Here is a 13,191-nt window from a genome sequence, read left to right as displayed (position 1 = left end):
TCATAAGTAAAGTACGATTCAATGACTATGGCTAAGAAAAGACAGTACAGAACATGAAAGCAATCCCAACTGTGATCCCAGGCTGGAGAGGTTAACTCGTGACTTTGCACATCTGTCCAAATCTGCACACACCATCCCTGCCCCAGTCCGGGTCACCCATGCTCCACACTAGAGCATGCTTGGCTGAAAACATGATAGCTTATAAACTTCTGTGACTTCTCTCTCCCTGACTTTCCCCTTCAAGCTGCATTCCTGCTAAGCCTTGATTCTATGTGTCGAGACCCTGTGCTGCCCTATATATCTGGCTCAACTATTTTCTCTGAAAATTGTTTTCCTCAGAAGATTCAAGTTAAAACAGTGATCTTAAGTGAAAAATAATTCTAGGAGGTAAAACAAGCCATATGATACCCACAAATGTAATTCCTTCTAATATTCCTTACAGAATTCAATTCTCAAAATAATTTTAATAGAAGCATGCTTTGAAGGTTGACAAGAAGCGTACCGTACCTCCAGAAAAAAATTAACCAAGTAGGGATTTTGTTTCAGCTTTGCACACACGATACAGAGAAACTGGATTTCTTCATTTTCCGTTGGTGTTGCAAGGACTTCACCGCACAGTCGAATTAATTTCTGTCAAAAAATTTAAAACAAATTTTGAAACTTAGGTTACTTTTTACAAGCATGTAAACAGTCGTCTGTTTGCCTTAAGTGTATTTAAATTTTTCAAATAATGCAAATACCTTGCATTTTTCAGATAGAACACTATTTAAAATCACCTATAACGAAACAGATTTACTAATTTTTCAATTGCCCTAAAAAAGTAATAAGGTGCACAAGAAACTCTCCTTGAGGTATCACAGAGGTAAGTTAAAGGAAAAACTGACATATAAATTTTTAAGAGAAAAACATCAAGAGCATATATAATACCATGTCGGGTAGACAAAAAGCTCAAGGATTTGCTCATTTACATGTTATTTTGAGAATAACTTCGTGATTTTTCCTCTCAGAAAAATTGTATTAAATAATGTATACGCTCAAAGAAATCCAATCAAATTTAAGGGGGACAAAATACCTGCACTGGCCTGTGTACATTAATGTGTGGAAGTAGTGGCTGCTGGATTCTTCCCAGAAGTTTAGTGTAGAATACCAACACCTGCTGTCTCATTCCTGGAGGACACTGGGTATGCAAAAAAAGAAACACGAACAAGAAGAAAACAGGCAATACAGACGCACTCAAAAGCCTTTAAATTAAAGAAGAGGAGAAATACATACGTGAATATATTTCACCCTCAAAAGCCAAGGCAATCGGCCAACTAATGAGTTCGTCAGAATCAAATTCTCAACCAAATATTAATGACTGGTATTCTGGAAATAAAATTACATCTGGGACTACAATATAGCTTATGGAACCACAGGCTAATGTAATTACAAGCAGCCTGATGGTAACACGTTGTTGAGATCAGAGCTGGTTCAGGCAACATCAACCTGTTTATGTTCTAAATACTACAGAAACATGAAACTCCTATGGTTAAATCCACGGCTAAAGCAAAAGCAGAATCTTGTTACTTACACTAATGATGGGTGATCAATAACCCTCCATCGCAGAGATGCAGGAGTAAACGTATATGTATATACGTTTCCAACACGTATATGTAAATAAAAGGAACCCTCTGGTATAAAATGCTGTGATTCATTCTAACAATGCTGCTTTACATTAGTTGCAAAATTATTTACATTATGATTATTATAAACAATGAAGAAGTGTTTATGACATGCCAGCTGTTTTCGATCTTTGGTGAAAAGGAGGTAAATGATTACTTACTTTGTGGGTTAAGAGAGCACGAACTAACAAGGTTCTATGTTCTATGATTGACCTGCTTATGCTGCCTCGCAATGAAAACAGTCACAAAATGAATATAGTTCCACAGCATCACCACAGACACGTTATCTGGAAACAGTATAAACTATAATCTTAAGCACAATATTTTTTTAGATAGCAAATACCTTGCATTATTCAGATAATACATTAATAATGTTTTAATCACCAATATAAAAATTAATTTGCCAGTGGTACAATTATTAACATTCACTCAAAAATCAATTAATCTATATTCAACTTAGTGTTGCAAAGCCCCTCTCTCCACATGACAGGAGAAAGGGAGGAAGGAAATGAATTGCAGGGCACTGGAAGCAGATGTCCTGTCTCTAAAATACAAATTACATGAATTTAACTTAAAATGAATTGCGAGTATTACAGACTCGGTTAAAAGCAAACTGTCCCTAACACCACTGTTCGTGACCCTGTCTGGTGTTTCAAGATGTCTATTAATTTTTTCGTCAGTTGGATTTTCACACATATTACAGAAATTCACAGAACAAAACCCACAGGCTTTGAAATGTGCCTTCATACACAATTTGAAAGCTTCTTGGTAAAGAATATTATTTATACCATAACATCAGTTTTGCAAAGATTTCTCAAGATTCACGAGGCCTAAAAAGTTAACCTGGCTCCACTCATCAGTAGAGGTAATGCTGGAACAATCAGTGACATTCTCTTTCAGGACTGTGAAAAAGAATTCCTATTTTCGTAACACAACGTTCACTGGGTTCCTTCTCATGTCCTATGGCTCTGAGTATGTGCACTTGACTCTATTTTCACAAATGTTTACACTGTAATTCTAAGCAGTAATTCTAAGCACTGTAATTCGTACAGCCTGCATCCTTTCTGTTTTTCACAATCCTGACTTGAATCCAGCCATGCTTAATAGGTACCTCTATAATTAAATTTCGTACTTGGCAGCTTCTCTGTCTCTAAGACATTAATGCATGTATTACATGTCCAAGAACACGATGTGGATTAGGAACTTACGTCAGCTTTCCCTAAGGTATATAACGTTTCCAAGATCTTGTGATGAAGCAAATATTCCATGCATGGCCCGGTCACTCCAAATTCTCGTTCACGTTCTTCTTGCAGCAAAATACCTAACATCTGGTCCAGATGAGAAGGGATATTTGTATCTGTCACTGGGGCTTTATCATCTAAATTAAAAAAAAAAAAATTCATCAAACATTCAAACATTTTATTTTTTTTTTTCAACGTTTTTAATTTTTATTTTTGGGACAGAGAGAGACAGAGCATGAACGGGGGAGGGGCAGAGAGAGAGGGAGACACAGAATCGGAAACAGGCTCCAGGCTCCGAGCCGTCAGCCCAGAGCCTGACGCGGGGCTCGAACTCACAGACCGCGAGATCGTGACCTGGCTGAAGTCGGACGCTTAACCGACTGTGCCACCCAGGCGCCCCCATTCAAACATTTTAAAACTGCATATTTGTACCCAAATACTCTTGATATTTCCCCTATTCTAATTCAACCTGAGAAAAATCTCAACTACACACTTAAGTTTATATCCATGGTATAATTATCTTTGCCGGGATTCAGATGATTCTTTTTGCCATATTCTTATAAAAAAACTGAATCAATATTCTGAAATATATTCTATTAGCTAATGTCCATGCACGAGAATTCAAAATAAGAGCCATTTATATGGAAATGGGAACTTGACCAAGAAAAATACATGTAAATCAAAATCTTGTATGCACTTGCAATTAAAGTTGTTTTTGTTTTTTTTTTGTTTTTTTTTTTTTTTCTTTCAATCAGCCAGTTCAGAAGATCTGAATTTTAAGTCTATATAGAAACAGGTTGGCCTTTAAACATTGAGCCGAATCAGGCAGGATGTGTAGAAAGGGCAGGTTCTGTTTTGGACTGCTACTGAATCACACCGTAACACTGGCAAGTCAGACATTTATAGCCCCTAATTAATCTCCATTTGTGAACGCATGAGGAGCTCAAAGAAAAATTCTGGACATCTCTCATTAACAGACAACTATTCACAAAGCTAAAGCTTCTCCTCAGGAGAGTTCTTATAAATCCTATTGATTCTTTAAGATAAAATTTCATCGATACTTTTCAGAGCTCACAGTTGAACTTGAAAATCACATGGTTTTATCAACCCGTCCTTATTGTTAAAATTACTCTTAATAAAGGGGTTAAATTACTCTTAATAAAATGTGAAGTTTTCTAGAATATTTAAATGCAAAATATACTTGGAGGGGGGCATGGGTGGCTCAGTTAGTTAAGCGTCCAACTCTTGATTTCAGCTCAGGTCATCTCACAGTTTGTGAGATCGGGTTCTGTGGAGCCTGCTTGGGATTCTCTCTGCCCCTCCTCTGCTTGCATGCACGCTCTCTCTCTCTCTCTCTCTCTCAAAATAAATAAAAATAAATAAACATCAAAATATACTTGGAAATGCCAAGTTCTTACTTACATTTCTATTGTCATTTACTTAGTACTGTCATAGTATGTACAACACAATCCTAGTATGCTATATATTTATTTGATGATATGTTGCTTTGTCTGTATGTGTGCACATTTTTGTAAACACGCAGTTTAAACCATAACACTAAGCCCTACAGAGAAAACAATGGAAAGACAAGAGTCACCCTTGTTTCCAAGGAGGACATACGTACCAAGTTTGATATAATATCTGGCAGGTATTAAAAGCATGGCACCTGGAGGGGTACCTGGGTGGCTCAGTCAGTTCAGCGTCCGACCTCAGCTCAGGTCATGATCTCATGGTTTGTGAGTTCAAGGCCCGTGTTGGGCTCTGGGCTGATAGCTCAGAGCCTGGAGCCTGCTTCAGATTCTGTGTCTCATTGTCTCTGCCCCTCCCCCACTTGTGCTGTCTCTCTCTCTCTCTCTCTCTCTCTCTCTCTCTCTCTCTCTCAAAAATAAAATGTAAAAAAAAAAAAAAATTTAAACAAAACAAACAAAAAAAGCATGGGGCCTGGAATTAGACAACTTGCATTCAAATCTTGGCTCAGTCACTTGTAGTCGGATGACCTTGGCAAACTATTCAAGCCTCAGTCACCAACACCTGTAAAATGGGGCTAATCAACACCAGTAAGTGTTTTTGAATGATTTCAATGAAATGACGTGTGTAAAGTTCCATGCCTTAGCACATAGTAAGAATTCAAGAAATGTTAACTTACGATGTCTCATTTTGTATTCTTCTAAAATGAGTAGTCTGGCGCTAATAGAAGAGAAGTAATTTTATTTGAAATCTATTTTTTTAAATGATTTTTCTCCTTTAATTGCTGACTGATATAAACATTCCAGGGGAGAATGAATGTTCAAGCATGGTCTGTTTACAGTCATTAACAGAGAAAAATGACCAGAAAGACTGTTCAAATTGAGAAGCAAATAAATTGTAAATTTGACTTGACAAATTAAAATCTTGGCTCCCTAGAAGGCAACATGTAGTTTCTGCCGTCTACCCTCATCCCTCCGAACCTGTAGGTAGGTCTCCGTGTGCCGCATTTTGCTATTCCTTCTACCTGAAATGCCTTTGTCCTCCTTATCTATCTTGGAACCTCCTACTCATCCTTTAAAATCCAGGTTAGAGGGGCGCCTGGCTGGCTCAATCAGCTTGAGCGTCTGACTCTTGATTTCAGCTCAGGTCATGATCCCAGGATCGTGGGATGGAGCTCCACCCTGGGCTCTGCACTGACTGTGCAGAGCCTGTTTGAGATCCTCTCCCTCTCAAATAAATAAAAATTAAAAAATAAAATCCAGGTTCTAGACTCTGCCTCTTTCCATTTCTCCCTTCTTTGTTTTCTCTCTGTGCCTGATGCAGACGCATTTGTCCCATACTTTATTATAAAGTACATACTTATTTCTGCTCCTGCAGTGTAAAAAAAATCATTTAAAGCAAGAACTTAAGGGGCGCCTGGGTGGCTCAGTCGGTTAAGTGGCCGACTTCGGCTCAGGTCATGATCTCGCGGTCCGTGAGTTCGAGCCCCGCATCGGGCTCTGTGCTGACAGCTCAGAGCCTGGAGCCTGTTTCAGATTCTGTGTCTCCCTCTCTCTGACCCTCCCCTGTTCATGCTCTGTCTCTCCCTGTCTCAAAAATAAATTTAAAAAATAAATAAATAAAGCAAGAACTTAAGGCCCTTCCTTTAAAGTATTTCCCTTAAAGCTATGGAGGGGTGAAAACTTGGGCAAGAATAGTCATTTGAAAAGGCAGCTCCTGTCAAAAAAACTTTCCTATAGGTCTGCTGTCTAAATATCCAAATTAAGGTAGAAATCCCATTTTACATGGAAAGGTATACATATTTTTTGTCTAATTTTTCCTTATTACACACATGTAAAGGATTTTTTCCTTTAAAGAAGAATTACCTGTGACCCCATTGGCTTGCCTGAATACTCTCTCACAGGAGTTGCCAGACTTTGGCCTATGGGACAAATCCAGTCTTGCCATGTGTTTAAGGTGTATCGGAACAAAGGAAAGCTATTCTTTTATATATTGTTGATGGCGGCCTTTGCATTACAACAGAACTGAGTCCTTGCAATAGAGGCCACAGGGCCCACAAAGCCTAAAATATTTACCATCTGGCCCTTTACCGAAAAAATTTGCCCACCTTTGACCTAATTTATTTCATATTCCCCTTAATCTCCATCCTTCCTATTCACTGAGAAAGACAGAAGCAACCAGAAAATAACTTTTGAAGACTTCGTACATCAACCACATCCACCCTCTTTCTGAATCTATACCTCTATGTTCTGCTTTCTACCTTATTTAATGGATGGCCTGTCCACATGCCTATTAAAGCTAAGCCTGCACGTGTGCCCTAGACCCCACCCTCTTGCCTAGTTAAGGGTATTGCTCAGAAATGATCCCATCTAACTCTTGTTGTCCACCTTTCCCTCCCTGCTACATCATTCCAACAATGTATAAATTGCACTATCTTCCATCTTTAAAAACATATTTTAAGCCCTCTCTTGAGGGGCATCTGGCTGGCTCTGTTGGAAGAGCATGTGACTCTTGATCTCTGGATTGTGGGTTCAAGCCCCACATTGGGTGTAGAGATTACATACATACACACATACATAAATCCGTCTCTTGATATCACATCTCTCTCCGGCTACTGCTCCGCTTCTCAGCCCCCCTTTCCACTGACGTAACAGAGCAGTCCACACACATTGTCTACACAGGTTCTCTGCCCATTTTCTTTTAAACCTACTGCAATCAGGTCTTCTCTCTCCTCCTTGCTATCAAAATGCCTCTTATCAAGTCCACTAATGAGCTCCTTGTGGCTTAGTCCAAAGATCCTTTCTTAGTCTTCATTACCCTGACATCACCGTCAATTGACCCAATTAATCTCTCTCTTCTAAACCCCAGGACACCATTCTACCTTGGGTGTCTTCTACCCCATGGGCAAACGCAGTACCTTTTGCTATTATTCTCATTATCCTCACCTTTGAACATTGAGCCCCAGGGCTCCATTTCTGAACCCTTTCTCTCTTCCATCTATCCTTACTCCCTACAACATCTCATCCAATCCCAAGGCTTTAAACCTTACTTAAAGGTGATGAATTCAGTTTCACATCTCTGGTTTAGACCCCCACCTTAAATTCCAAATTCCTACTTCCAACTGTCTACCTGACACATCCAATTGGATCTGTAATTGGCATCTCAAATTTAACGCATCCAAAATATTCTTACAAACCTGCTCCTCCTACAGTCGGCCTGTTCTGCTAAGTGGTCTATTTTCCAACTGCCCGAGTCCAAAAATTTGGAGTTTCCTTCACTCAGTCTCTCATACCCAACATTCAATCCATCAACAAAGCTTTCTGCAAAATATATCCAGAATAACCATCACTTCTTACCAGCTCCGCCCTGGCTTCAGCCACCACCATTGCTTACAGCATTCCAAAAGTCCCCTAATGGTTCCACAGTTTCACCTCTGCATCCTTTCGATCTCATTTTTTTCACAGAAGCCAAAGTGGTCCCTTTACGATAGATTGTGTTACACCGCCACTCAAAACCCTCTAACCCAAGCTTCCCACCTTGGAGTAAAAGCTAAAGCCCTTGCAACAGCTTACAAGGCCCTTCGCGATGGCACCCGGCTCCCGTCTGATGTCATCTCCTCACGCTTTTCTCCTTGTTCACGTTGCTCTAGCCACACTGGCTTCCTTGAGGTTCCTAGACTATGCCAAGCATGCTGCATGCTCCAGCCTCAGGGTTTTTGCATTAGGTCCTCCTCCTGAAACCAACCCCCCAGATTTGCTCTCTCTCTCCTTCCGATTCCAACTGAGAGGTCGGCTTGGGCAATGAGGCTTTCTCTAACCTACAATAGCCAGCTGTACCCCTTCCTCCCATGTATACACTTCTATCCTCTCAGCCTGCTTCATTTTCCCCTTAGTAACTACCATCTGACACACTATGTGTATTGGTCTAGTTATTGTTCGCTTCTACGCAGTCAACATATAAGCTCTATTAGGAAAGGGATTTTGCCTGTTTGATCTACTGTTCGTTCTATCACCCAGTGCCTAGAACAATGCCTATGCATAGCAGGTGCTCGATAGACACATTTTTTAAATGAATCTAAAAGAGGAATTAGAAGTACAATAACTTGGCTATAACTTTACATATAAAACAACTTTGAAAACTAATTTGAAACATATTTTAGTATTTCATAAATTTTCTGTTCAATTAACATTAGCTCTGTTTCTTACCCGAAGTCTCTATGTAGTAATGGGTAATTGCCTTCCAGTGATAAACAAAATCTTCTTGCAAAGGAAGAGAAGGTGCAAGCTGCACAAACACACACACACACACAAAAAGACCACAACGATTAAATGGCATGAAACGTTTCCTGTACAGTATAACTCTGTATTTGTCTACTAATAATACCAAAGCAGCATAAAAATAAAGGATGAGCTTTAATTCAATTCTATATGTCAGATATCAAAGAGAAACGCAGTCAAGAAAGTAACAACGCTTTATTAAGAAAGAGGAAAAACACATTTATCACATTTATCAATATTATTATTAAACTACAAGAACTGGGACTCTTTTTTTCCTCCCTGAAACTAGTAACTACATACGGCTTCAAAAGAACAGTGTGAAATGAAAAGATCCAATATCCTATTTAAATTATCAGTAAAATGAAATGATCAATAACCAGGGATCTTCGTACCCAGGACTTTGAAATGCAAAACTGTACAAGCTGCTGTGTAATTAGTTACACGTCACCATTACGAACACATATGCCAAAGTCAATCCTGTAATCAGATTAAAACTGTTCCCTACGTTCAGTGACACACAGATGTGAATCTTTTCAAGCCTGGATTAGGCAGCGCATATTTTTAGCAAAATACCTATGTGAACAAGACACTACCAATTTAAATTCCACACAGCCATAAATGTTTTACATTTTGGCTTTAAAATTTACTTCAGGGGCACCTGGGTGGCTCAGTCAACTGAGCGTCCGACTTCGGCTCAGATCATGATCTCACGGTGCGTGGGTTCGAGGCCCGCGTCGGGCTCTGTGCTGACAGCTCAGAGCCTGGAGCCTGCTTCGGATTCTGTGTCTCCCTCTCTCTCTGCCCCTCCCCTGCTCATGCTCTAGCTCTCAAAACTAAATAAATGTTTGAAAAAAAAATTTTTTTTTTTTTAAATAAAATTTACTTCAAATGTTTTTAAGACCAAAAGTATATCCCTTCGGCCGTTTCACTGCAAACCTGCCAAGTATTTCAAATGTGTGTTAAACGGATGGAAAAAGACCTGGATGCATCTTCCACAACATTGTCTTTTCCTAAAATAAAGAGAATGCTCCCCCACCCACCACCCCAGTCCTCCTATCGCCCACAAATTTTGGTCAGAATGTTCACAGTTGCCCCGGCTTTCTTAAAAACAAATGGGTTTCTATTCTGGGCACCTAAAACATGGCACAGTCGACTATCTTTCATTTCCATCTACTTCATCTAAACCGATGACCTAAGAGGTCATGTTACTCCCGTACTACCTGTTCCGTTTTGATTTCTTGGTGGCCTCAAGCAGAGAGACCTCAAATTCTCTTAAAGTTCGAAATCCTGTCAAAACAACCTCAGAACTACTGGGCAAGTTATAAACATTGGTCCTGGACACCTTCAGCGTGTCAACCCAGAAGATGAAATGTCTTTAGGAAAGAACATTTCTCGCCATCGCCAACATTTCCACGCTCTCGTGCTTGCCTGTGTGTGCACCATTCTGAATCGCACTGGGTTAAGAGATGCACCTCATTTCCAAATGGAGAGCCGTGAGATTCTTAAAAAGGCTTTCAGATCTTTAACAAAAGGAATTTAAACCTTTGGGATTATTATCCTTGAAGAAGAACATGGGGAGGGACAGTATTTGGGAGACACTGAGAAAAAAATTAGAAAGAAAATTAGGAAGCGTGACCTTTGGAAAACAGAATAACGTTCCTGAAACTTTTAGATTTAAAAAAAAAAAAAACCGGAGCGCCTGGGTGGCGCAGTCGGTTAAGCGTCCGACTTCAGCCAGGTCACGATCTCGCGGTCCGTGAGTTCGAGCCCCGCGTCAGGCTCTGGGCTGATGGCCCGGAGCCTGGAGCCTGTTTCCGATTCTGTGTGTGTCTCTCTCTCTGCCCCTCCCCCGTTCATGCTCTGTCTCTCTGTCCCAAAAATAAATAAATAAAAAAAAAAAGTTGAAAAAAAAATTTAAAAAAAAATAAAAATAAAAATAAAAAAAAAAAACCTGTTTTAATCAGCTACTTGTTTTTAGGATCGTCTTCAAAGATATCAACACTCTCTTGTTTTGAGGGACCTGGTTTTTTATTCACCACCTTTTATATAGTTAAATGTATTAACAATTGGGACAAACTCAAATGAAATCTGGTGTTTCAAAAAAAAAAAAGAAAGAAAGAAAAAACGTACTTAATTTCCTAAATGTAAATATTGCGATCTGTTAAATTTTTCCAAGGGCATCTCCTTGGTATATAAGTAATTACAGCATCCTTGTTCCAGATTATTTTACCTGTGGGACTTAACTCCATTTCCAAGTCACTAAATCAGAGGATCTTACAGGATTGATGTTGCGACCTTTGTTGTTCTAGTCAAATTCAAAGCAGGCTAGTGTTGCTTACCTGTGACTCTCTCTCTCCCAGGAGTTTGATTTAAATAAGAAACCTATTTATGTTTAAGTAGACGGTGAGACAGTTCCAAATTGCTAATAACTTAGTTTAGTAACAATCTTGTTACAACATGAATAAATTTCCTTATATATGTAAAACTCCCCCCTAAAATTGTCTTTCGTTACTAATTCTAACATGCAAATCACCTGTTTTACCACTATGTAAAATAAACATTTATGCAATGGGTAAACATTTTAAAATTTAGAATCAGCATGAGGGGATTCTAATTTGCATTAACTTTTTACAAAACAGAGATCAAATTGTTGAAAATTCATGCAGTAACACTCTCAACCAAAACTTGACACGAATGCCTACCTTGGACATGGCCTTCCCTGGGAAGCCTTGCCAGACTTCTGGCCAAGGATACAGTTCTCTGCACATGCTCTGTGGCACCCTCTCTGAGGCTCGCTCTCTCTTAGCCCTGATCCCACATCTGTCATTGCTGACCTCCACTGCATCGTCAACTCTACAAGGGCTGGGACTGCTTATGGCATCTTTTTCATCACTGAATTCCCGGTTTCCGACTCGTGGCACAGAGTAGGCACTCCATAGTATTTACAGAGTGAAGAAGCAAATGACACAGCAGTTGTTCCCATTTAATGAGCAGTTATGTGCCGGGCACAGTGCTGCAAAGTTTACACTTCCTAGATGGTCTTAAATTATCTTACAATAAACTCCGATTTTTCCCAAACCCCTATTAAGATCCAAAGCCAGTTAATTGCCTCACTCGGACCATCTTTTTCCAAAAGCCGGAGCACATAGAAAGACCCACAGCGGTAACCCAGAGGAGAGCTCCCCATCTGCCACCAAAGCCCCATCTGCTCACTCTCCCACGTGCATCGTGAACACTCCACGCCCTAATCTTCTAAGTGCTTCTTCCTCCTAACCTCTTCCCTAAGGCCTCTCCTACCTTCCCTGCCTTTCCCAAGGCCAGCCCAAGCCTCCCTTCCTCCAGAGAGCCTTCTCCAAGCCCTGCGAGCCTGGGTGCCCCCACAGAACTCACTGGCTGAACAATCATCCAAAAATTAATAATAATGGTTCACATTTATGAAGCAGATACAATGTACCAGGTACTGCACTAGGCATTTCATATATATTGTCTCGTTTAAATTTTCACAATAATCCCATGAGATAGGTATCATTATTTCCATTTTACAATGAGGGAGTTGAAATGTACAAGGATTAAGTAACTTGTCCTGCATGGGAGGAAGGGGTCGGCCGTAGAACTGAGACCCTGTTCTATACAGCTCTAGGGGCTAGGCCGCACTCTTGTGCACTGTTTAATCTTTAATTTGTGTGTTTGTTTTGTCTCCTAAATTAGACTGTAAGCATTGTGAGCAAGGACGCAGGTATACCTTGTTTCCTCTGCGCTGTGCCACGCTTTCACGGTAGGCTCATAAAACGTTTGCTGAACAACTAAAGTTAGAGATCCTGTCAGAAAAGAATACACCTAAGAAAATACTACAGATGTTCGATTTGAAGTTTTAATTACCAGGGCAGAATAGTTTTTCAAAAATTACTGGTTTCAACAATCATCAACTCTTAACTGTAATTTGAAAAGATTCACATCCTGAAAAATGACTTCCATCGAATTAATTAGCTAAAGTTGATAAAACTTCCTTCCCTTACCCTCTTGGAATAAATCTGCCCCCGAAAGGGTGAAACTGGCTGAAATTTAAAAAGAACCAGCCCCTGGCAGATTACCTAGGACAGACTAGGCCCTCAACAAACATTGAATTGTACTAAATGGAAAGTGTTTTACTTGTACTTTGGAGAAATTGGACTAGCATGATCCTGTCCAACCTCGGAACTAACTACCAGAGAGGCCTGATTTCACCCTTGTGACATGTGGCAACAGGCTAAACAAAATGGATTCACTGCAAAACGTACTGGCCAATCGTTTTTACTCTGAGGGAAGATTCATTTCTGAAAAGGGAAGCAAGAGGTATGTTACAGTTCTTGGTTTTGATCAAGGTATGAATTTGTCTCCTAAACTCAAAATGCAGTCTATCCACTTAAGAACTCATTTTCAAATATTAATCTTGAAAATACCTCATATATTTTTTCCTTATAATGTTAACAGGAAGCGAGGAGAAACCATTAAGTAAACAAAAAGGAAAACTCTGCCTGTAAACCTCATTTAAATGTTAATCTGGTC

General features: G+C 39.7%; 1 protein-coding gene across 2 annotated transcripts in view; it reads right to left on the bottom strand.

The window, feature by feature from the left end:
- Window positions 1-13,191, bottom strand: part of FHIP2A (FHF complex subunit HOOK interacting protein 2A) — a 92,643-nt gene that overhangs the window by 22,298 nt on the left and 57,154 nt on the right. For both annotated transcript variants that reach the window (XM_058697869.1, XM_058697868.1), the window contains exons 2-5: window positions 8,575-8,653; window positions 2,870-3,039; window positions 1,073-1,177; window positions 508-630 (exon numbers count right to left, since the gene is read on the bottom strand). In XM_058697869.1, coding sequence (XP_058553852.1) covers window positions 508-630; window positions 1,073-1,177; window positions 2,870-3,039; window positions 8,575-8,653 — 477 coding nt within the window. The remainder of the gene's footprint in view (window positions 1-507; window positions 631-1,072; window positions 1,178-2,869; window positions 3,040-8,574; window positions 8,654-13,191) is intronic.

This window comes from Neofelis nebulosa, chromosome 13 (genome assembly GCF_028018385.1).
Source record: "Neofelis nebulosa isolate mNeoNeb1 chromosome 13, mNeoNeb1.pri, whole genome shotgun sequence".
Classification (NCBI taxonomy): domain Eukaryota; kingdom Metazoa; phylum Chordata; class Mammalia; order Carnivora; family Felidae; genus Neofelis; species Neofelis nebulosa.
This window is presented reverse-complemented; position numbering and strand designations above follow the sequence as displayed.